Source organism: Cinclus cinclus, chromosome 22 (assembly GCF_963662255.1).
Source record: "Cinclus cinclus chromosome 22, bCinCin1.1, whole genome shotgun sequence".
In the NCBI taxonomy this organism is placed as follows: Eukaryota; Metazoa; Chordata; class Aves; order Passeriformes; family Cinclidae; genus Cinclus; species Cinclus cinclus.
Genome location: NC_085067.1, coordinates 5,908,396 through 5,933,830, shown reverse-complemented (window position 1 = coordinate 5,933,830; position 25,435 = coordinate 5,908,396). Strand labels below are relative to the sequence as shown.

Sequence of the window (25,435 nt, the reverse complement as noted above, 5' to 3'; positions counted from 1 at the left end):
CTCTGGGGACAGGAGCACACATGACACAAGGAGAAAAAAATTCCAGTTCTCTCTGTGGACCCACCTCATCCCCTTGAGGCTGTGATCTCTTGGTAAGTATTTGCCCATTTCACAGGGCTCTCATTGATCAAGGTGAAACTTTCAAGGCTGATCAGAGGGGAAGAGGACTCTGCTTTATCTACAAACCCCAACCAGCTACAGACAGTCAAAAAATCAGAAGGTGAAGGTGGAAAAGAGCAAAGATCACAGCCTGATGCTTGCTCAGGTTCTGAGGTCCTGTCCCAGCCACAAGAACTCCCTCCTACTTCTCTCACAAACAGACACTTCTGACCAAATCAATGTCCTACAAGGCAGTAAAAATCCTCTCCCTTTTTAAAAAACAATTATTTGAAAGGGTAACCCCTCCCCAGATACTGTCTCTAGACATCACAGGGCTGTGGTACAGTTTTAACATACAACCTGACCCCAGCCCTTGCACATGAGGTGTGATTGCACCTGGACACCTGGATGGGTGTCATTGTCACACATATTATTTCTTTTTAAAAGGGATTTTTTGAGGAAACCAGAACAGGCAAAGACACAGAACAGCAGGACCCAAACCAGCAGCCAGCCCCTGGATGCCACAGGGCTCCTCAGCACTGAGCAGAGCAAACACCAGGCTCTGGATGCCTGTAAAGGGGTACAGTCACACTTTGGGTGGAAGATCCCCCACCTGACATGCATCACTGGCAAACTATGGAAATTCCTGGTGCCTAACAGCAGAAATTTAACTCTGCTGGGTTAGGTAGGACACTTTATCTATGCTGGGTCACTCAGAGCAGGTTGGGCACTACTGACAAAACATGAGGGAGAGAAACCAAAAACCCTAGAAAAAACCAGAGCCCTAAACCAACTTGCACTGAAAGCCCAGAGACTGGAAATGTGGGAACCATCTGAAGGAGCACGGGGAGCAGGAACGCAGCAGAGAAGCAGCACGAAGTGACCATGCAGCTCTAATCCATCCCTGCACCTACAGACAGAGATCCACAGGGTGCCAGATTTGAGAATGGACAGCAGTCTGTGCTGAGAGACTAAAGAGAGGACAGCAGAGCCTGTTCATGCACCAGAGAATGGTGAGAGGAGGAAGCAAAAGGGTGTGGATTTGTTTCCAAAACAAATCCACACCCTGATGCAGACACTTGGATTCACTGGCTCTCCCCAGGGCAGCCTGGACCCTTTTGCTGCACCCCTTTGCTCCCTGGGCTCCAGAGCAGCTCTCTGCAGGTTGAGGATGGTTCAGGCATCCAGCTACCCAGACAAACTCAGATTTAGGCTTCCTCTCTTCCCCAGTTACTATGGAAACTAGCAGATATATGTAACTAATGAGATCTTTTGCTTAAAACCCCTTATTGCCTGTCTCCTCCTCCCACCCATACTCCTCCTCTCCACAATAAACTCAGCCAGACTTGGGACATGGGCAGTGCAGGGTAGTCCCCTGCTCACAGGGATTAATCCATGCTGCAAGGACATCACCCACCAGGAATGAAGCCCCAATTCCCATATTCTCCTGCTCCCAAGCCATGAACAGGAACCTCCAGGCTTTTGGGAAGGCACAGTGTCCAACACAAGCACTGGCTTAGAGAGCACATTCTTGTTGGGATTAAATGGGATTTTGTTTGCCCCATTTTGACAGGCTGTGGTTAAACCTCACCCCTCTGGATGCATCTCCTGAAGGTGGAACTATTGGCAAGGACTTTCTCCAGCAATCCTGACACCTGCCACAGCAGCCTCCCCTCTGCTGGGAGATGCTGTCAGAGTAAAGGCATTCCCTGGGGAGCAGGGATGTAGGATTGGAATGAGAAGCTGCAATTTTGGCAGCTAGCCCATCACAGGGTGTGATGGCAGAGCAGGGCAGCTGTGCCTAGGGAGCTCAGCAGGTCACAGAGCAGCTGCTCTTACACCAAAATCTTTGTGTGATGGCTCCTCCTGCCATGGAAACATCCCCAGCCTCTGCTGAGGGGCAGATTTCTGAACAGGGACGTGCTTGTAGGGGGATACAGGGAGGGAAAGTGAGGCAGGGCAAACCCTAGGAAAGCCTATTTTCTGCTCCCCTGACCTCAGTTACCCTCCAAAGAGCACAAAAAGCCCCCCCAAAAGATGGCCAGCCTCAGCCAGAGCAATGGTGAGCAGGCTAGAGTGGATGCTTGGCTTGCCTGGCCCTCCTGCCCCCTCTCCAAGCACAGATCTGGGGCCTGGTGAGAGCTGACCCTCTCTCCCCCCAGGTAGCAGCTCCCATACCTCCTGTGCTCTGGAGTATCAGCAATTTGGATTTTGGAGATCATCAGAGTTGCTAAGCAACAGTGGCAGGCTGTGGCTGGCTGAAGGCAGGACCGCTAATGCCATGTGACAGCACAGCCTTTAAAAAAAAAATAAAATAAAATAAACCCAGGCAGATCTTGCTGGGAGCAGGGAGCTGAGCCTGGGCCCCCAGAGCCCAGGGAGGCAGGAGCAGGGCTGGGTGACTCTGGGGACTCTGCAAACCAGAGCACACAGTCCTTCAGCAAAGCAGCACAAGCCACACCTGGCCTTGCACAGCAACTTTCTTTTGTCTCAAGGTTTATTCTCACAACCCTCCTGAAGCACTAAGGAAGGACACAGGGAGGTTTGGCCATCACCAAGGCCAGGGAAGCCTCTGACATCAGCCCAGCTTTCAAGGCTGGTTTGTTTGCTTTGTTTTCCTTGTATTTTCCTTTCTGAACAGAATTCTTTACCTCAGTCCCACAACCAAGGAGTGCACATGGAAACACAGGAACACAGGGAGGAACAGCTGCACAAGGTCTCCTCCTGTGCAATGAAGTGACCCAATACTTTTTTTAACAGCACTTTTTCTCCTGGGTAAAGCAAAGGATGAGCTTAAATCTTCTGCCCACCAGCTTAAGAACTTCACATCTGAACTCAGCCAAGGTGAGCACCTGGCAACCACGAGCTTTGCACAAAGGACAGGCACAACAACGCTGACCATACACCTTATCTGAACTTTGTGGCAATCTGCAACAAGCAGTCCATAACAGAAAGTAAAATTTAATGCCTATATTTTATGCTGTGATAACTGAAAGCATCCTTGTGCCATTTCTAGCAGCACCTGAATGGTTCTGAGCATCCAGCCAAGAACTGCATTCAAATACCAAGCACAAACTGATCCAGTGGGGAGACACTGGGGGCAATGTTATGATAGTACATTCATTTTCAAGACATATAGTATGCACCAGTTCTGTAATTTATTAAACTATCAGCTGCAAGATTAGCACGTACAGAAAAAAAACAACCTACCATGCAAGCTTGTGTATGATTGTCCCCCAGGTTGTTTCATCAAAACAAAATCCACTTTCTATTTGTTCTGGCATTAGCAAATTATTTGGGGGAGAAAAGCAAAGTGACCACTGAATACCAATAAAGCCATGTTCAACTCCAAACATGAAAGCTGCTATTTCACACCAAATTGTGGACTAGTAATAAACAAGTAAACCCAAAATTCCTGTGCTGAACAGCACAGCAACTGATTGAGTGCCATTAAAAGGAGGCAATCTCCATGTGCAAGTCAGCTCATCCTCTTTCACTCTGTGGGTTTGGGGAAGCAGTGTTTAGGAAAAAGGAAAACATTTAGCTCATCTGATTTGCATATCCTAATGTAGTAATCCTTTAGAATTTAGTCAAACTTAGCATGTTGAAAAAACCCCAATGTAAACAAGGCAAACTGAGCTTCAGTGCACGCTCAGTCACGGGGGAAACCTCAGATGCACCAACAGCACCCAGAATATTTGAGCTATAACAGTTAAGGAATCTATTTTCATGCACTAGATTCACGTATTTTCATTTAAAAAAAACCCAAATCAATTAATTTAGCACTGGATTAATAAGAGATGAGAATGCTGGGCTATAACCATGACCTTGTGTTTTCATTATTTCTGAATGAGGTTTTCTCCAGGGAACTCTCCTCTTCCTAAGAGGCTGATACACAGAACAGCTTTAATGAATTCAAGATGAGAAAGGCATCCTAAGCACACCTTGGCCCCATGATACAGCTCCAGAGGGACTTGTTCCTCCATGGCCAGAGAGCTGCAGCCCTCAGGAACAGCCTCAGGCCAGGTCCATCTCTCACCACTGGGAAACTGAGCCCCAAATCCAGAATATTAAGCACTCATCTCTCCCTGAGTCACTGGGAATGGTGGGAATACCTTCAAAGGTCCAGAATTTGCTTTTTTTGGAAAGTAAAGATGGTGAAGACAAAGATCAGACCCCACTTCCCACTTAAAGTTATCTGCTCCTCATCCCACAGCCTGGCACCTTATCCTTGGCTTCACTTGCTGTGCTCTGGGCTACCTGCAGCAGCCAAGACTTTCTGGTTGCTCAGTGCTTTGGGATAAGCTGCCAGGGACAGGAGCTTTTTTTCTGCAAGCCAGCAAAGCTCAAACCAATCCTATGTGGTTTGCCTTGTGGGCACAGGATGGATCTTTTACCTACAAAGGCCTGGGAGCACAGACTCCCACAAAAGCTTCTCCGCTGCCTGCCGGTGTTTATCTCCTTTTTGTTTGAAGGAAGAAAAGCAATAACCTGAAGAAAAGTCTGCAGTTTGCACAGGAGGTGCTGTAAGGTGACTGTTGCACTGTGACAGACAGCTCTGGATGTACAAGAGACTCACATGCTGCTTTTCTGACAGATAAAATCCCAGCCCTCAGCAAATCCCTGTTCCAAGCCTAACTCACTTCAGAGTCAGTTCTACTCAGGGGCTCACAGCAGCATTCTTGCTCTTTCCTGCTCTTGTCCAGCCTTTCCCTAAACACCTCCCAGGCACATCCCAATCTCTTCGCTGCACACAGCTACTGTTGTGTGTCACACTGCACACCAGCTTCTTCATCACCCCTCCTAGCCATTCACTTTTGTAATTCCCCAGCTCCAAACCCCTGTGTATTCTTCATTTTCACCTTCATTTCCTTGCTTTTCACCTCCTTGATTAATCCTGTCTCAGTCTAGACACTTTCTAGAAAGCCTCAAGTGGGTCCCTAGCCTGCTTCTTCCTTGCAGCATCCCCCAAGCCTCCTGCCTTTCCCTCAGTAAAAGCTAAATAGGGAATATGTGCTGGGTGCTTAGAGAGAAATTCGTATTTCAGTTTCTCCACTGAGGAAGAGCAGCACCCCCTGCATGGCTGCTCTGCAGGGCCTCCAGGATGGCTGCACAGAACTTCAGCCCTGCTCCTCACACAGCACAGATCTGAGAACACAGGAAAGTGAAGGTTGTTTGCAGCTGGGAGAAGGAAAAGCTGGGAGAAGGAAAGCCAGGCTCTGAGGATGCAGGGGTCACACTGCTGACCAACCTCTCCCAGCACAGCTACTCCACAGGGCTCCAAGTGGCTGCTGGAGCTGAGTTAGGGCACAGCACTGGGAGCAGAGTATTTTTAGCTACAGCTCCTCTCGCGTCACTGGGCTGGGATCAGTGAGGCTGAGGCATGAATGGTGTCTGAGCACTCCCCACCTGGTGGGTGGGCTCGGGCTAGGAATGAATGACTGATCCCAGCAGATTCCAGCAGGGATAACAACTCGGGGATAAGAACTCACTCCGAGGAGCCAGCAGTGCTCCTGAGCTGTTCTCTGTGCTGGAGGGCTGCACAAATCCAGTCTCTCCTCAGGTGTGGTGAGGAGCTGCTGGAATCTGCAGCATTTTGTGCAGCTTTGCCACGAGTACATTGCAAACCTGCAAAGAACACCACAACCACTGACAGCCCAAATTGAGAGCTTTATTGTGGTTACACATCTCCTACAGGAGAGTCTTTGGAATAGAAATCAGCCCTTCCTCCACAAGGATCAACTTCATAAAGATTTTATATCCAGACTTGCTCTTCTTGGAAGAAGGAAGGTGTCTCAAACCTATTTTCACTGGATTTAAACAGTCAAGACTGTGAATCTTGAAAAATTATCACCCTACTGAGGCACATGACCAGGCACACACCCTTGCTCTGGTGTAAACTAAAAGATATATCCAGCTCCTGCCAGATTTCACCCAGCCTATTCTGCCTCTGCCCTAGTGTGTCTCACTTGCCATGCTGTGAGAAGCCTGCACCCCTGAGGATGCTGGAATCCCAGCACTCCGTGGCTTTTGGATTTCGGTGATCCTCGGGCAAGCAAGGCTTGATGTTCTTAGGATGGTCTGAGCTAGAGGAAGTTACTGTCTGTAGGAAATCAAGGTGAGCAGGCTGAGTCAGGGCTGCACTGGTAGAAAAAAATACAAGGGACTCAGGCAATCTCAAGATTTCCCTGGTTTTCCCTCTTGCAAGTTCTTGGCTGCTCCATGCCCAAGCCCAGGTGGTCAAGGCAGAGTTGCAAGAGGGAGGAGGTACTGGCAGTGGAAACACAGAAACAAAAGCCTCAGTGGATGGAAGTGTTTGGAATCTGTTTATGGGGTGAGATCCACTTTTCTGCTGTGCATAAGCCAAAGAGGCTGGCAGGTCCTGTACTCCCCTGAGCATCCTGAGGGATGGATGGTGCTCTGGAGAGGCTCTGTGGCCATGCTCCTCCTCTGGAAAAGGCTGCAGATCCCACTGCAGAGGAACTCCTGGTGTTCCTTGCTCTCCCTGAGAGCTCTAACTTTCTCTCCTCTGAGCATCCCAGGCCTGGGCAAGCAGCCTGGCCATGAGCTGGCAAACCCTTTTGGAATGGGGGGCATTCTGTCACTCGACCTTTCATTGCATTTTCTTCCAAAGGGAGGAGGGGGAGGCCAGGCTGCAGGACCGCCAATCTTCCCAAGCACATCCCCTGCTAGGCAGCACTTCAACACCCAAATGAGCAGCTTCCAGTGTTTCTGATTGGAGATAAAGAGCCCTGGCTGCAGCCAGGACAGGGACAGGGCAGAAGGCACCAGCAGCAGCAGCTCTGCAGTGCAGGGGGAGAGGTAATGCCAAGCTCAGTCAGGAGCAGAGGGAGGACTGGGGGAGGCACAGAGGTTGTTCTCATTTGAAACCTCACAGTGAAATCAAGTCATAAGGTCCAACAGCTGCTATTTTTCCCCTCCTCTTGCATGCTCCATCTTTTATATTCCAAAATAGTAATAATTATGAGTACAAAGCGACCCATGGTTTCTGTCTGCTATTGAAGCACGAGGGTGTTCATTGTGTAATAGCAGGCATGAGAGAATAAAAAGGTTACAGGGTTGATAATCAATAGGGACACTTCTTTCATCTGTGAAACAGAGCAGCTTTTGGTAGAATCACTTGGCTCCTGTCCAGAACCTCCTGAACAGGAGCAGAGCTGGCCCCATTCCACTCTTTTACACTCCCTTATCCTTCAGCAGTAGTAAGGTCACACGTACAAGATACTCTCAGAGGCAACTCCATGGCCAAACAAACTGAACAGACCAAACATGATCAAAATGCATCAATATCTCAGCTAACAACAGCAGACCCTTCCCATACATCCTGTTCTCCACAAAGTCCCTACTAACCCTATAGTGTCTGTACTCTTAATCTTTCACAGCAGAAAGAAGAAAGAAGCTGCCTAAAGGTGAAGTGAGTGGCCCAGGGTGATGCAGTAGGGCTGGAACACTTTGTTCAAATTTCACAGCAGCAGGACAGGGTTGCTGAACAGCCCCAACACCATATTCAGCTCCATTTAAAGAACAGCTTTGCAGGGAAGCAAAGCATAAAAGGGAAAACAAGAATACAAGGGCCAGAATAAAAGGAAGAAACAGATCGGTCAAATCAAAGACTTGGGATTTTAGATATGCTTTTATGGGGACCCAGCTAAAGTTTTTGACAAAACAAGCCCTAGGATCCCAGGCTGTTCTATTCAAAAGTGCAATACTTACCTCTTCATTAGCCATCAGCTTGTTTTACTAAGGGGATATCAATAAGGTGATGTTTAATGGCAATACATCAAAAGTGCTCTCAGCATGGCAGAATGAAACTACTCACCAGCATTCAGGTGACAGTCTTTAATCTGGAACTGAAGCTCATTTTCATTTGGGATATCCTTCCATGTTGCAAGGAAGACCTGGCGTTCTAGAAACAAAAAAACCCCATCACCACTGTGGGACCCTCACAGGAACCCCCAGCATTAATTAACACACCACAGAATGTTTCAAGGTAAACACACAAAAGGGCTTTGGGTAACTTTTTGCCCTGCTGGGGACAAATCCAGGATTTACTCCTACAACAGCCTCAGTCTCTTTGTAAAAGCAGCAAAGCTTTGATGGATTTTGGCCTCTCCCAAAAGAGAGACAGTCTTTGCCATATGAGCTGTCTACAAGCCAAGAACATGCAGGATTTGACAAGAAGGAAGGAGATCCACACATTTAGGATTATGTGAGTGAAAGCTGCTTTTCTAGCAACTTCCAGCCAATTCAAACAAAAATTCAATAAAGGTGACTAGGAATACACAAGTTCCAGTGAAAATGGTATGGGGGCAAATCCTAGACCTATTCAAGTGTATCAAACCATCAAAACCCCCCAAAACTACAACAACCCCAACCCAAACAAATTAAAAAAAAAAATCAGCTTCAAAGAAAACAGAACCACCCCCTGTCTGGCAGAGAGAATGAGAGGAGGGGACTTGGGTCCTGGCAAGTATTGGAGCTGGAGGACAACAGGGACAGGCCACCAGACCAGACCTGCTGAATGCAATGGCTTGAAGGTCAAGGCACAGGTGACACTCAGCCAGGAGACACCTGCACCCAGCTGGGCACTGGGAGCACAACCTGGCTGAAGGAAGCTCACCACACACCTCAAAGCACTCACCCATTTTGCCATCCTCTACAAAAAGCACGTTGAGAGGGATTAGGCAGCTGAAGTAAAACACGTCAATGTTGTTTTTCACAGCCACCTGTTACAGAGAAACCAGAGAGGTTAAAGAGTCTCAGCTAGAAATCCAAAGGGATCACAAGACACCCCACAGTCTCATCACCCTGGAGAGCTCCCTCTGAGCAGAGGCCAGCTCTGAATGGATGGTACTGATCTCCTGGGCAGTTTCAGACAAGGACCAGTCCCTGCTCCATTTTCACTGAAAGCTGCTCAATCTTCTCCTTTGAACCTTTCATTGTGCTGCTTCAGAGCCAATTCCACACAGGGGCTCACAGCATCATCCTGGCTCTTTCCTGCTCTTGTTCAGTCTCTCCTCATTTCTTCCAGGCACATCCTCCTGGCTGCACACACCAGCTCCTTCATCACCTCTCCTTGCCATTCACTCTTGTAATTCCCCAGCTCCAAACCCCTGTGTATTCTTCATTTTCACCTTCACTTCCTTATTTTTCACCTCCTTGATTAGTTCTGTCTCAGTCTAGACACCTTCTATAAAGCCTCAAGTGGGTCCATTGCCTGCATCTCCCTTGCAGCATCCCCCAAGCCTCCTGCCTTTCCTTCAGTAAAGGCTAAATAGGGAATATGTGCTGGGTGTTGATTCCTGGAAGAAGAAAGCCATGCTACAGAGCAATCAGGTAACAAAAGATCACTTGACAAAAGACTTAATTCTCAATGTCATTAAACTGCACCAGCCAGGGAGTTTGCCTTTATCACACACACTTGCCATGTTCCCCACTAATCTCTGTTAACAGTTTTCCCCAGGCTGAGAGCTGCTGGGACAAGTAGGAGCAAAGGAAGGTCTGAGAGGTGCACTGTCACAACACAGCACAGGAAAAGGCAGCTCTGGGCTTTATTTCCATGCCTCTCATGCTCTCCCACGTCAGCCTACACAGCAAGAGCCTGTCATGGGAGCACAGCTCAGCAGACACCTGCCATTGCTGCAACGAAGGAATCTTAAGCCTTGTAAGAAAGACCCAGAACTGAGGTTGTGTGGGGAATTTTGGGAGCCATTTGAGCTCCTACTTTGTTTGAAAAACCCCAGAGGGAGTTCTCTAATTTGTCACCCTGAAACACAAACCAGACCAGGCTAAATGCTGAGCCAAAGGAATAAATTTGCTGCTACAAAAATTTATGACAAGACAAACTTTACTGACATTAATAATTAGATATATTGATACCCTACTGGGAAAATCTACTGTCCTATAGGGGACACCCAGAAATGCTGGTAAAAACCAGCTGTGGATAGAAAAGGAAGGGGAATAAACCAATCAGCTGATCAGACATGCATGCAAGCCAGAGACAAGTGGAAGGAGATCAAGCTCCCAAACAAACTCTTCTGGCAATTGGGAGGTCCCAGAAGTGCAAAGAACTGCAGAAAGGTAAATGTGACAATCTGTGGTGCTCCTACTTTTCAGCCATCACTAAAGATAGCAGCTTATATTTAATTCCCACAGCAAACCAGCTTAAGAAGGGATTAGTCCAAAGCCCACTAAAACCACATAAATGATGGTGCAGCTGAGGAAAAAATTGGGATTGGCTGTCTGTAACAGGGAGTTGTTACATGCTCTGATTGCTGGCGTCATGCTCACGAGTTGGAGCGTTCAGTGTTTGAACCAGAGGCACCAGAGGGGTAAAAGCAGATTGGTGGGTGGACTTAAGTGATTCACCACTGCAAAATATGATGGAACACACTGGGTGAGGAGCCAAAAATGCACCTCGGAGTCTGGGAGGGGAGAGCTGGGGGAGGGACAGCAGGGTAGCCATTACAGATGCTGTGCTTGGATTTAAGTCATGGACATGAGCCAGAGGAATGAAAATTTAGGCTAAATGTCTGGGAAAATCGACAGTGAGAATTATTAAGCAGCACTAAATTCCTCTGAGGAAGAGAGAAGCTCCAGTGCTCGGACTATTTAAAATCAGCCCTGACAATGCTCTCGATAAGAGGAACTGTAAGAAAATAACAAAGCATAGCAGGGACTACACTGCACAACCCAAGATCTTTTCCAAGTCTGATTTAATGATTAATTGCCTTGCCTTAGAACAACAGAGATTACTTAGCTTTTGTAGCTAATTGTTGTTGCCATACAACAGCAGTTTCTTACAAGAGGGGCTGGAAAGCAGCTCCTTGTCTCCAGTCACGGTTCTAGAGGCACACTCTGAATTAACATGCGAGCCCTGTCCCTGCAGTTATAAGGATGCTATAAAAAGTTATCTGCTGACCTGCTTCTCAACTCTGCAGGAACACACTGAGTAAGCTGCTTTGGCTATCTCGGGAGAACTACCCAATTAAGATGCTCTGAAGTGCAATTTTTTCCCAGTAAAGAAAAAAAAAATCAAGCCACATGCCAGCCTTCCTCCCAAACTGCATCACTGGATTCAGGAATGACATCACGTGTCACCTTGCAAGCAGCTGGAATCATGTAGGAATCAGCTGCCACAAGTAACTTTTTTTTCCAAGTATACAGGATGGAAAAAGCTCTCCTTAACCTACAGCACTGGTACATGACTGGGAAGCTCCTCAAAATGAGCTTCCATCATCCACCACCACACACTTCCCCCAAATTGTGCTCCACAAGATCTGGTCCATAAAAAGGCACCTGCAGACACCTGGATGGGGAAATTCACACCAAGAAGAGGACCCCTGAATTGGTAACAGCTTCCCCAGGTCAGGAGAATCCACTGCCATCTGACAGGCTACAAAAGCAGCCAGAGAGAAGATCTATTGCAGTGTCTGCAAGAAGCCCAGCAGGCAATAACAGTGACTTCCCAAAAAAATCCTGTGTTCCTCAGGTAGCAACATTGTCCTGAGACAGGGACAGGCAATGACATTTGATGTGATAGCAGGGGCTGAGAAGTCTCTCCAGGTTTGATATGCTTGAAAGGAACCTCTGCTTGCATTCAGCAAATCCTCCAGTCCAGACTAACTTTGCTCATGGCTCTGCTTTAACCTGCTGACCTGGACATGATCTATTAAATTTCTAGCTAGACCTTTAGCTTGAGACATTTCAGAGTTGAAACAGAAGCATTTTTAATAAAAATGGCTTTCCATCTGTGATCTTTTAGAGAGGGGAAAAAAATATTAGTGTCGTGTGAATTTAGTCAAGCAGACTACAAAGCTCTGAGGGATAGAAGTCAAAAGGTGTCATTTTTGTGTGATGCTTGACTGTTGAAAAGGTGTGAACCCACTAAAAATTGGCTCAGCATTTCAAATCACTTATGTCTTGCTCATGATCTGACTAGAGGAAGCAGCACCTCTAGAAATAACCCCTGGAATATATCTGCTCACCTTACAGCATGAGCACCCTTCTGAAGAGCTTTCTTGCAGCCCAGCCCTCTAACAGCCCAAACATGGTATTTTGGGGAAGAAATACTTCATAAGAACAATGTCAAGTTATTTTCTTCAATAGTGTAGGTTTCTGATGCACTAAATCTCAGACTTGAGCAAGAAAACTGACTTTCAAAGTCAAGTCTGAAAGCAACGCAGATGCTTTCCATCAGCAGCAAGTACACAACATACCCACTTGGAATCCCATTAGCACCTACACTAAATTAAGGATTTACTTAAGTTGAGTTTTGCTTTCCAGCCTGGTAACAGCCAAACTCTTAAGGCAAGAACAACTCTCCTCTGCAGAGCCTTTTTCACCTCACAAGGTCACGGCTTGTTCTGTGACAGTCTGCTGCTCTGCCCCCAGGGAATGCTGCTCCTCCATTTCATTTTATGTGACAGGTAGAGTTGTCAGGATCCCAGGGGTGCTCTTCCCACAGGGATGAGCCTGCAGCCAGGCTGGGGATGGTGCAGGCACAGGGAGGCTGGATTACGTCAATGGTCAGGGAACACAGAGTTACTGGGAGGGTTGTGCTCTCTCGTGTGCCTTGCTGCACTTCAAGTTCAAAATGTGCAATTTATAAATGTGCTGTACCATGTGGCAGACGTGCTCTTAACCCCCAAACTAACAGCTTTCCACAACTGAGTGAGGAACTGGCCACAGATGCCAAGCTGTGATCCAAATCCTTAATGCAGAGTGTTCCCAGGAGGATTCTTTGCTGAAATAAGACTCTCACAAGCAGAGACTGTTAAAGAATAACCCAGGCAACAAAACCAAGCAGCATCTTCCCCATCTAGCTACCCACAGGTGTTCTGTGGTGGCTGGTCAGAGATTCTGACACTGCTCACACACAGCAGATATTGTCATTTATCAAGCAGGTTCTGGAGAGTGAACATCTGCTGGCTGGAATTGCTGCTCACAACAATTTCCACAGAGAGCTGGATGTGTGAAATCTGTCTCCAAGTTCTGTGTTTGTGACCTGAGATACATTAACAGTTCTGATGAATGAGAGCTCCAGTGGCTCTGCACTGTGAGATGCTGGAGCGTGGAGGAGCACAGGTGATGAGTTACAGCAGAGCTGAGACTGGAAGGACAGGCATCATCTACTGCATTAGCAACACTGATATCTCCTCAGTGAAGAGGCTGCACCTTCCTCCTCTGTCTCTACAAAAACGTTTTGCCAAACTCATTTCAAGAAACAAAAGTGTCCTGCACCTCACGCTGCCCAGCAGCAAGTCTGTGTTTCCAAGTGCCCCTCCTCAGGGAGAAATGCAGCTGGCAGATCCTTCCCTTTCCATACTCAGATAATTTTACTGAATTAAATAAAAAAACAGTTGGAAAAATTCAAGCCTTTTTCAGCTGCATGCTCTGTAGCTGCAGCAAGCAGGGCTGGCAGCTGACAGCAGGATGTGACACACTGATGGTGCATTCTGAATGTGGATCCCAAGAGAGTGGCTCCAGCCTCAGGCAGACTTGCTGCTGTTCCAGGAGTGCCTACAGCTCATTTTTAAGTGCATTGTCTCCTGCAAGGGGCTATAATCTCACAGAAGAGGTTATATTTGTGCCATGACAGGCCAGCCCTGAACTCCAAAACTGTGGCTGCAGGTTGGCTCCCCTCTACCCATTTCCAGGATTAGGGGAGCAATTCTTGTGTACTCTAGTGGGACTTCCAATTTCATATCATTTCATAGCTGTTAAAATGGCAATTGTTAGGAACAGTGGATTCTCTTTAGCATAGAAAGGCTCTCAGCCCAGGCATTTTCTAATTCCAAATTTAACTTGAAGAACTATCTGGAAAGACTTAATATTTCTCACCAGTGCAAATCCCTGTTTCAGAAGGCACCTTCCTCTCTGAGAGTTGAAGGCCTCACACATGTGGTGGCAAAGACACCTCACCCAGCCCAGCTCTCTCACTTGGTATGGCCACAGCAACTCACATGTCACCAGAAGTGTCACCACTGATTTGATTGTGAAAAGGCAACACTGCAGGAGCCAGGGAGACCTTTACAACTCCCAGAGATGTCTCCATGGCTATCAAACACCCAGCAAGGTCAACACAGCCTCTCACAGACCTCTGGGCAAGGGTTTGCTGTTATTTATTGGAGCAACGTCCTGACCACAGCACCCACAAGGACCAGGCAGCCCCAAAATGCTGACAAGGCACTGCAAGGGTATCCCCCACCAAAAATTAGAAGCACACAAATAACTAAGTCAGCTTTTCTTTAGCAACAGGCATACTCCAAAGGCAGCTTTTTAATCTGACAGAAATGAAAAAGAACCAGAGAGCAGGGATTGGGGTTTGTTCAGCCCTGAATCCAGCTTAGCTTTACCCTTTGGATAAATCTCTGCCTCACTGGGGGTTAAAGTTGAGTCAACAAGTCATGAAAATGATCATGATTATTTTGGGATGCAAGGGAGAAGCCTGGCATTCAGTATCACAAGATGCAAGGTGACTAGCAAACACAAGACTCCTCAGCTATATTTTACCTAAGTACGCCTCTGAAATTATTTCAGTCTTCCTCATCTTCTTGCAAAAACGTCTTTTTCGTTACCTTGTCAAATATTTTAGTTTCTCTCCATGATTACAAATGTCAAGATTAAGTGAGCTGTATTGGGTGAAAGATTAGAAATGGTAATAAAAATAACCCGAACAAGACATGAATTCATTACTTCTGAAACAGTTGCCTAAGGAATGTACAACTAGTCTTTGAAGTGTATAATTAACATGACAAAAAGTTGAAAGCTATCAGTTTGGTTACTTCAGGACTTATTTTTCTTGTTACTAAAAACAAAAAACTCCCACCAGAACAGGAGATGAACATAAGGTCCTCAGGTTCAAACCAGCCCTGCATCTGCTTCAATGTTCCCTAGCTGAGGAAAAAAAACACATTAAATAAATTCAACCTGATGAGTGTTTTGGTTCTTCAATGAATACAGGAACATCTGTATTCTCTACTCCTATATTATGCTATAAACTGTTCCCTAAGTAGGTCACCAAGGCGATTTCTGAACGTTTCAAGACAAATCCTTTCTATGTGAACCCACAAAACAAAACCAGAGCCTTGGCTGTCAGGGCATTGATAGATCTCTGTCAAGCCCACTGCTGTCAGAAAAGTAAGGGGAGTGCTCTTTTTAACTTGGCATCTGCTATCATGATTCAACTCTTTGCAGAGAAATATACTATTACTCCATATGGCAGCTTCCCCAATTGTAAAAGGGCAGCCAACTTCTATGGCAATGAGAGCGTTAGCAAATTAACAACTGAGTCTGGCACTAATGAATGCTCCACTGTCTCAAAAGAAGGTAGCTGGAGGTTTCCTCACATGTTTTCTCTTAGCTTTGTTCTAGCAGGAGATGCTACAAGAAACAAACTGTGCTCTAAGTCCTTCAGAGATTTAATAACCTAAATACTTCACTTCCCTCCTGATCAAAGGAAGCAGCGAATTCAGAGCGCCTTGTTGAGAGTCCCCAGTGCTGTGGAGGCTGACTGGGACTGTCACCTCCACATTCCCCTCATTGCAGGAGCCAGATTCTACCACAGCTGACCCAAATGTCAGGCATGCCCTGGTTGCAGAGGGAATCCATCTCTTCCAGAGGCTGGAAGGGCCAGTTGTGGAGGACAGGCCATGGAATTCATTCACTGCTTGTGCTCCGCTCCCATCGCATGACTGCGCTCGGAGCCCGAGTGTGGGACTGCTCCTTTGAGTGCCAGAGAAGCTATTTCAAGCTGTTAGCCCAAAGACTCATCAATAAGTCATAAGCCCCAAAATGGAAGTCAAAAGAAGGGGAAAAAAACAGTTGCTCAGGCAGAATAAATAGTATTGCATAGTGTATGCACAGAATTCCCATTGCATTCTCTTAGACTAAAAAGCGAATGAGCTGCTTCAAAATATTCCACTCTATAGGCTACTACACTGCAGGAACCCTACCCAGTTCCACCTCCTGGAGACCTGAGGTGAGAGACAGCTGCAGTGCAAGTTAACTGCATTTTGGGATACTGGGAAAATCATCCTGGAGGACCCAGAGCAGAAGCAGGAGTTGCTGACCTCCCCTCCACAGAGTGGCTGCACATGGCAGCAGTGGAAAAGTGCCTCCTTCCAGGGAGAACTGTCTGCATGATGATTTCCAGACTACTGGAGACAGTCTCTGGTCCAAAGCAGAGGGGAACATCTCCCTGGATCTGTCCTGTCTTTATCAGATTGACAGCCCAATCTGATAAAGAGGCTCCTCCAGGGAGTGCTGTCCCTGCCATGCACCAACACTCTCATTAATGAAACATTAGCTGCTCACGTCATTTCTCCTCTGCCTTTCCTGGAACACACAGTTTGCCTTGGATTAAGCTATCTGGGGCAGGGATGTGCCTTTGTGAAGCACCCTGGAATTTAAGAGCACTAGAGAAATATTAATCACTCAGCAGTTGCCATTCTTCCTGCAATTCCTTTGATGGCCTCAATTCTTACTGACAGCTCGCTCTGCCTGCTCTACTATGGGTAATTTCTCTGTTCACACCTGCTCCAGTTCTTAAGTCCAACTAAACTTCATGCCCAATTTACAGAATGGTGTTACTGCAACAAAGCCCTTTATCTACACAGATGCAAGCAGTTGGTTTGAGGTGTTTGAAAAGTCACAAAATTCAAGAAATTTCCATTTCAGTTTTCCTGGGAGAAGCTTGGGAAAGGAAGAGGAGTTTTGGCCAGACTCAAGGCCCAAATCCATGAGGTCTGACTGTTTATATGTGGTATTGTGTGAATAGAGTCTTACCACATTGTGTTGGACCAAAGTGGGATCAGCACCTGCTGAGCTCCCCCCTGCTCAGAAGGAGACAATTCTTACCTGAAGGTTGTTCAGAGGCTCCATTTTCATGACTGGTCCCAGAGTGTTGAGGGGCAGGGAGACATCAATACTTTGGTTTGGCATCAGAGGTGTGTGAATGGCCAGGGGGGTGCTTGGGATTACCCCAAAGCTGGGCAAGAGAAAAACAGAGGTGATGAGAGTAGCCCTGCATTGCCCAAAACATGCCCAAAATATAATGTACTTTTTTCAAGTACCACCTGCCTCATCTTCCCACTACTCCTGAGCTGCCCCTGCTGCTACTCCAGGGAGGAAACACAGTTCAAATGAGCAGACCAAGTAGGACAAGGGGATCTTGCTGACAAATTCACTGCCCTCCCCAAGGGAGCAGCTCCTGGGAACTCTCCCACTACCCATATGGCACTGGTCTATGTGCTGAGCACCAGCCTGGCCAGCAAGGAATGACCTGGACTCAGAGCCAGGTGTTGTTTCTCTGTTCCTGAGCCCTAGAGCACTGCAGGTAGGGTGCCTCACACACTGCATGGCTGCTGTACCCCTGGGAGCTGTGGCAGAGGGACCTGGAGCCAGCACAGAACAAACATCCAGCCAAGGAGGAATGTATGCATTGGAACAGCACTGCAGAACAAATGATCCAACACATCCAGCTGCCTGGTCCTGAATGACAGCACCTGGCACAGCTGCCTGGTTGGAGGCTCCTTCACTGGGATGTGTCCCAGCAATGTTTACTTGCCTGTTCAGTCCAAGGAACGTTTAATTCCACAGGCACTTCTGCTTAGCATGGAGAAGAGGGAAAGCACCTCATGTTTAACACAGCACTGCTGTACTACACACCAGCTGCTTTCCAAAAGCAGATGGAAACCCAGATGTTTTGGTGTCCACTCATAAATGCATTTCTCTTTAGCTGAATTCACATCAGCTCAGAGGTCTCAGGGCATTTGCAGGATGGATAGGTGTATATTTTGATTTTATTCACTAAAAGCCTGGTGCTGTCCCTGCACAGTCAGCCACATTTATCAGGTTTGTCACTCTTTCAGAAACCAGTAAGTGCCCCATTCTTGGTTCTCCTTAGTTTTCAGCTCTAGGAAGTTGAAGTAGGAATATTCCAAGCAAGGGCTTAGCCACGATTTGCCTTCTGCAGCCATTTCACCTTGGAGGACACAAACCCTCGGGTTTTCCCCAGGACTCAGAGGGGAACCAAACTTGCAGTTGGTTACTAAGGGGCTGTGATATTACAGCAAAGCAGAGCTTTACCTTTCTTTTATTTTTTTAATGCTTTATCCCTTTTTTAACTGCAGTGAGTACCATTAGCAGCAGCAGAAAAGGAGGAAAAAGCAATGGAAAGTTCCCAGTCACAAATCTTAATGTTTACACTTAAAGAACCAGCCCTCTGCAGCTCTTTCTAATGCATCAGGCACAGTGGAAAGCATTGACAGGAGAACAGCATTTGTAAAAGAGTAAATAGTAGTAGGTTGTATATGAAGCTTGTCCTGCAAGATGAAAAACTGCTGGTTTACTGTACAGTATTTAAACTGTCTACATGCTCAAACTACCATGCAGGTGTGGCTAAAACACAGCTTGATGTATGGGGGGGGAGGAAATCACAAACAAAATGCCTTTTCTTCCAGGCTAATTTGCATGAAACGCTATATTCATATATAGCAGCTTAGCAAAACTCTCCAGAAAATATGGCAGTCCAGGGAGAACATTTCCTAAGACTTATTTAGTATAATGACTTTTCTAAGTAAATCTTATTCGTCCCAAGAAATCCTGAATTTGCAAAAGTGAGATTAAAGAGATGGTTTCAGTGGATCTTCAGCAGAGAGAACCCTTTTCCAGTGAAGTGGTATTAAGGAATATAGAGAACATGTCAGTCACAAGATACTCTTTGCAGTTTTGATAAGAAGTAGCCTGGTCCTTGCTGAAGATAACACACAGCAAACCACAGGATAAGCTCTCTGGAAAGGGTATTTGTAGGAAGACACCATGGCTGTGCTGCCATGTCATGTCCTTTGGCTGAGATGGGTTTCCAAGAACAATTTGAATTGTATCATTCAAGCTTTAAACTTTCAAGTGGCTACTGCTTCTGATAGAATTGTTGTGCTGCCTATTACAGGGAGAACCACAGGCTCCCAACTTGCAGCTCTTTCAGTGACAAGCAGCTTTATTAAGGAGTCCTGTGCTTGCAGACAGTCTGAGGGGCAGCACAGCAATTAAGTCAGGAGGCAGAGACCTCATGGGTTGATATTTGTGCAGCTCACTTCCTGCCTCTTTGTGCCCTTGTTTTGCCCAGGGCACTTACTGGCCATAAACCCACCAACCTGCCTAACAACTCATGAGGCTGCTTAAAAACTCCACTGAGGTTAAATGGGGCAGATGCTGTTTCAGAGCTGGGAGAAGGATGGCACTGTCTGCTGCCTGTTTCCTCTCAGATTTATCAGTCTGTGTTTTCAGCCCTTTCACACAATTTTGGTGTGATGAAGAAGTCAGGCTGTATCATCCAAGCTATTTCCGTGACTGCATTATGCACCTAAGCACAAGCCCTCCTTAAATTTAGCAGTGTAGGCACAAACTCCTTTCCCAGGAGTGTTCAATCTGTTGAACACAGCACATTGCTAATTATTTCTTACCTGTTTTTATTGAACTGAATGGCAAAGTCAGTCATGTGCTGCAAAGCCTTATTGGTAAAGTTCATCTCCATGTAGATGTGTCCCTGCCTGTGGCTGAATGTGCCTGAGATCTCCAATCCTTTAGCCTTCACTGCAGGCAGCCAAACCTTGAAAACAAGAGATGTCATTCAGCATGATCAGCTTGGCCTGAAGATAACAAACAAGCAGAGTTTTCCAATAAACAGACATCCTGAGCTCAGAAATCCACCTACATTGGCACACTAAGCCCACAAAGGCTAAAGAAACACTACAGGGAAGATGGGACATGGAGTGTTGAAAGGATGGAGCTCACCACTGAGGAATAAGCTTGCTGCTCCTAATCAGTATTTGTTCACAGCACTCACAGAATAAATCAAATTACTACAGCACTAGTGTGCACAAGAACAGGGACAGCTTGTGTCCATGACATCAGTGTGAGACTCACCCAATCTGCTGCTGGATTTCTCCAAGGGCTATTAGAGGCAGGACAATACTAAAGTTTGAACCAAAGAACACCACAGGGCTGATACTATTATCTGTTGGGTTCTGGATTCCCAAATCAAGTCTGTGGGAAAAACCCAGACCCAGATCTGAGTGGTGCAAAATGAGACAGTACTTAGATCAAAATTACTGCGGGACTTTTTATATAAGGTGCCATAACTGCAAGGACCAAAAACTCTAAGTATGGTCTGTAGTACCTTGAGATCCTTGATTTCAGATCGTGGTTTAAAATTATCCATCAACAGAGTGCTAATTAAGTGCTAATTTTTGTTTATCCCCTTTCAGGAGCTCCCTGTGGCTGCTCCACAGCCAGTTTCCAGAGCCATGTTCTGTGTCTCATGATTCCTCCAAAAGCCTCTGTGATCTCTATCACTGACAGAGCATTTCTCTGCATTCCACTGCGGCACCATCATCCCAATCACATGATTTTATCTCCACTGTCACGTTGGATTCCTCCAAATAAACAAACCTGCTAGGAAAGTTGTTGCAAATTCTGTCTTGCCCTCAGTTTCCTGAGGAAGCTTGTTAAGAAGTAGGTCAGCAGGAAAGCTGCTCTGACACAACTGAAAAGTCTCAGATCTTATCTAAGCCATTCTTTAGAGAAATACTGTCAGAGGCAAAATGAGAGAACTGCTAAAATGCCAGAAGTCCATAACTAATAACTAACATGGTCTCTAACACATGGTTACGCTACTTAAGAAAAGCCCAGGGCACCCCTAATGGGACTGAGTTGAAGTTTTAGCACCAGAAACCCACAATAAATGGGACAAGTGAGCGAGGTCAGATTTGTAGCTCAAGGGAAGGCAAGAAACTGGGGATAATTGTTTTTCCTTACGTACAGACTTGGGAGCCACATATCCTCCAGGAGCCATCCCTATGCCAGACGAGAGCTCAAAGAGATCATTGAGTCCACTGCTGACCACTGCTGGGGTGGGAGAAGGGGCAAAGGTGGCTGGCACAGAGGAAGGAATGTAGGTCTGTCCCACCTGGAGGAGTCAGAAAGAACAGGCACTCATTAAAATCACGTGTAAGCACTGCTTATTAAATAAACCATGAACTCGGGCAATATCCTAAATATTTTAAAGCCATTTACAGCTCCCCCACTGATTTATCAATAGTGCTAAATTATGCATTTGAATTCTAAAGCTCTTGGCATCTAATCCCTACACTCGGCTGTCACCTCAACCAAGCTTCCACATCATTTTTTATAGCTCCAGTTATCTATTCCCACTGTAAAGGTATCTTTCTTCTCCATATCTCCTTCTCATAAGACAATATGCTTTGTGGATCTACCCCACATAAACCCAGGGAAAAGAGCAAATGCTTCAAACCTTCCTCCAACTATGTCAGCCTTCAGGAATCTGCAAGATTTTGCATATCCAGAGATAGCAATGGAGTCATGACCATGTCGTGTATTCCCACCCAAAGCCAGAGCTCTGCATTCTCAGCACTCGGGCCCAAAAGGTTCATTACATGAAGCAGAGTCTGCCAGAGGACAACACTCCTGCAAGAAGGACAATCATTCCCTCCCAGAACTTAAGTGAGGGCACCAAAGCTGGAATATTAACCTTTAGGCGCCCAGCCTCAGATGGGACAGTCACACTCAAGTTACGCTCCCAAATTCTCCTCCTAGCAGGATGAATGCTGTTCTTGAGAACAGGATTCCCCAGCCAGCAGCTCAGAAACAGGCAGAGTGACCAGGACAGAACTGCCTGGTGGGTTTTTGCTGGCCCAGGAGGGCAGAGACCTGGCTTTGCAAGTATGATCACCACAGGGAACCATCTTCCATGTCCTGCTGTGGGCTGCCTGGGTGTACAGGTGTTCTGTGCCACCAGCTCTCCTCTGCCCTTGTGTTGAAGGAAAGAAGGAATGCCAGATTCACAGGGAAAGGAGGAGAGAGAATGACTGCAGCCAGAACAAGGGTCTCTGAAAAGCCCTCCCTCCAGAACTGAGTATGAATTACTGGATACAGAGTCCTGGGAAGAGGGACTGGAGCTTGCTAGGGGACACTACTTCTGACTGTGGATTGGAAGCACAATCCCTCCTGCCCACTGCATCTCCAAGCCATGCTTCATTTCCTTTCCACACTTTCTGTAAGAAGCCTTGGCTACAAGGCTGCTTTGAAAGGAGTTTGAAACTGTCCCATGTCCTGGCAAGTGCTGTAGGCAGGAGGACACTCCCAAAGCACAGGCACAGAGGAGGTGACCAGTAGCAGCACTGACCACACGTTGTAGGAATGCGCAGAGCACCTAGCCCTGATGTCCAGGCAAAAATCCTACGTGGAGTTTGGGAGGAAAAAGCACTGAGTTCAGCAAAGTGTGGTGACACTGGGTTAGGATTACAGACCAGGCTTTGTGAGTAGGGATAAGCATCCTTGGCCTTTCAGCTGCTAAAGCAGTTGCACAAGGATGAGGCACGGCCAGGGTTAATGCTGGTGCTCCAACTAAAAGCTCTGAGGAAGAAGAGCTAAGCAGAGAGAGTGAACAGCTCTGGCCCTGGCTGCTCTTAGGAAAGCCCAGGTGGCAGCTGGACTCTCATTAACATAGGTGGGGACCCGTGTGTTTCAGTTGCATTTATCCATTTTCAAACATCTTCAGGGCTTTAAAAAGCACCTTCCAGCACATCATGGGTGAGGTTACACTGAAAAACCCTGAGCTTTGAGCAGCTTTGGAAATTGGGGAAAAAAATGGAATGGCACTTACTGCCGGGCTTCCTCCAATGCCCCCGCCAAGGTCACTGCCAAGCTGAAAGAGAGAAGGAGAGAGAGGAGAGGAAAACCGAGATCATTTGAGCCAAGTGTCAGACACCGGACGGAGCCCGGATCGATCCCGATCTGCACAGGACAGACAGAAATGCAGTGCTGGGAAAGCACAGGGAACAGAGGGGCTGCTTGCTGCTGTGTGAGCAGAGCTACTTGGAGAACTACCCCATGCCTTCACCGTAGACAGGAGTGTTTTACAGGTTAATAAGGACAAAAATCAATCCCTTCCTGCACCAAAACTTCCCTTCTTCACATTTCATGCACCGATGCTTCCCCTTCAGCCCTGCTGCTGCCAGCAGGCCTCAAGCAGCTCCACAAAACCCAGTGGGGTAACTGTGAAGTGGCACAAAAATAAAACTGACAGGGAGGCTCACTTCCTGAAAGCTTTAGTTATCTAGGGAACGGCTACGAGCCACGGGCAAACACAATGGATCTTGGCTGCGCTCCTCCAACACACGGCTCCTTTCGACAACAGGAGGAAAGAGAATGGGATCTGGGCTGGCTCTGACAACAGCCCACAGAGGGGGGCTTTGAAGATGCCCCCCTCCCTCAGACAGGGAAAAAACAGCTTCATCATCTAATGGGCATTCCAACAGCAAAGAGACCTCATGGTGCGCCAGGCTACTTCAGTACCAATTTCTCCCAAGCTACACAGTCACCTCTGAAGTGACTGAAACAGCTCTCCATAAACACTAAATCCTCTCTGGGGTCCTTCTGCAGCCCACCTAGAAACTCTTCCCCCCACAAGCTCCCTTTACAAAGCACCCAGACCACATTCCAAGTGACAAAGCTAATTTTTCAAACCTCCACATGACTCTACATGCCCAGGAGAATTCAGAGATCAGGACAGGCTCCAAGGCTTGGCTACAAGCACTGTTTGCAAGTACAACATCACTCCTGTGAATATTTAAAATGCACTAACAGATGACTGATAACCAGGAGGAAACAAGATATGCAGAGGTTATTCACTGCAGAGATATCTCCAGGCTTATTTGTGTCCCATGCTCTTCTTCTGAAGACCAGCGAATTTTTCTTTTGCCTAGAACAGGGGTTTTTTGGGGTCACATTCAGTCAAGGAACATGACCTGACAACACACACAAGAGGATGATGCAGGGGTGAGGTAAGAGCCAGCCCCATTAGGAAAAGGCTGGACTGGCAGACCAGAACATCACAGCTCACCTGGGAGACGGTTTTGCTCTTCCATTTGATTAGAGTTTGGGGAGTTAGTTTACTTTTAAAAAAGCATGTGACAAATGGGGTCAACAAAGGCTCCAGATATGTTGTTTAAGTGTTGGTGTGCCAGAATATGGAACAAATGCACCATGCAGCTGAAGCAAAAGCTTCCAGGAGTGCCTATGTTTAGAGCCAAAAAGGCTCTGACCTTTTCCCTCTGCACAAAAAACTTGGAAATCAACTTTGCTCTGATCCCTTCCAGCCAGTTCCCTGAGAGATCTCACAGCAAATGTGTTTTATGCTGGTCAAGATATACCATAAAGCTTCACACCTCTTTCCATTAGAGCACAGATAAAAAGCATAAATTGCCCTGAGAAGAGCAGCAAAGGTGTAAGACAGTGACTTAGCAGATGATAACTAGCCCCCATAAAACCTGTAAAATGTGACAAATCCCTATGCTTCCCTGGATCTCTCTTCTATTCCCAGGCACCTCTCCTTCCCCTAGTCCTCACAGGAGCAACATTAACCAGTCTAAGTAGGTGTCAGAAAAGAACAAATCACACACCACTTGCTTTCTGTTAAAGAGGCCATAAGAGCTTTTTTCCTGTGTGGGACTCACTTTATCCCTACTTGAGGCCATGGCAGAGGCTGAGGAGATTCCTCATCTTTTTCAAAAGCCACCTCTCCATACAGCAACCCAGGCTCTGGCTGTCCAGTTTTGCTTAACTGACTTAAGAAATAAAGATAAAAGTGAGTGATTACAAATCCAAAAGAAGGATCAGTCAGAGACCAAAGGAAGCCAGCCAGAGGATGCAAATCCAATTAATATTGAGCTTAGAAAATAAGGCTTATTACACTGTCAAGTCTCCCCCACAGAAACAGCCTGACTGAGTTTTCTTCTATTGACTGCTCTCTAAGCCAAGCTACGGTTTAGATTAATATATCAGATCATTTACATCTTGTTACAGGCTCACTGAGGAGTAATAAATGCAACTATTACACCTCATCCCTATTCATAGTCTTGCATGCAGATAAACTTCAAGATTTATATTGACAGGCAGCAAAGTCTGGGGGAAAAGAAAGAATCCAGTTCATTTCCAGATATTATTGTATGCACGTAAGATTTCTGGTACTGTTGTCTGCAGCAGCAGAAAGGCTGGTTTATCAAGCAACAAGCATTTTACAAAGGGTATTATGGAAATGTCTGAATAATTCTGCATAATCAAGCCAGATGCTGATTCTACCATTTCCTACTAACCTCATCAGAAGGAGCTGCAGGGTAGGAACCCAACCTTGAAGCAGCTCATACACTGATGTTGGCTGCAAGGGGCAGGGAATGACATATTGGGGTTCCTCAAGCTATCCACAAGTCTTCCATTTTCCCTAAATGTCAGG

The 25,435-nt window shown here is 46.6% G+C and overlaps 1 protein-coding gene across 2 annotated transcripts in view; it reads right to left on the bottom strand.

The window, feature by feature from the left end:
- The window catches only part of AP2B1 (adaptor related protein complex 2 subunit beta 1), a 74,797-nt gene that overhangs the window by 1,438 nt on the left and 47,924 nt on the right, over window positions 1–25,435 (bottom strand). Inside the window, exons 15-20 of one of the 2 annotated variants that reach the window (XM_062506915.1) lie at window positions 22,808–22,849; window positions 20,945–21,091; window positions 19,587–19,732; window positions 16,981–17,110; window positions 8,762–8,846; window positions 7,940–8,026 (exon numbers count right to left, since the gene is read on the bottom strand). In XM_062506915.1, the coding sequence (XP_062362899.1) occupies window positions 7,940–8,026; window positions 8,762–8,846; window positions 16,981–17,110; window positions 19,587–19,732; window positions 20,945–21,091; window positions 22,808–22,849 (637 nt within the window). The remainder of the gene's footprint in view (window positions 1–7,939; window positions 8,027–8,761; window positions 8,847–16,980; window positions 17,111–19,586; window positions 19,733–20,944; window positions 21,092–22,807; window positions 22,850–25,435) is intronic. The other variant, XM_062506917.1, reaches the window with a different exon arrangement.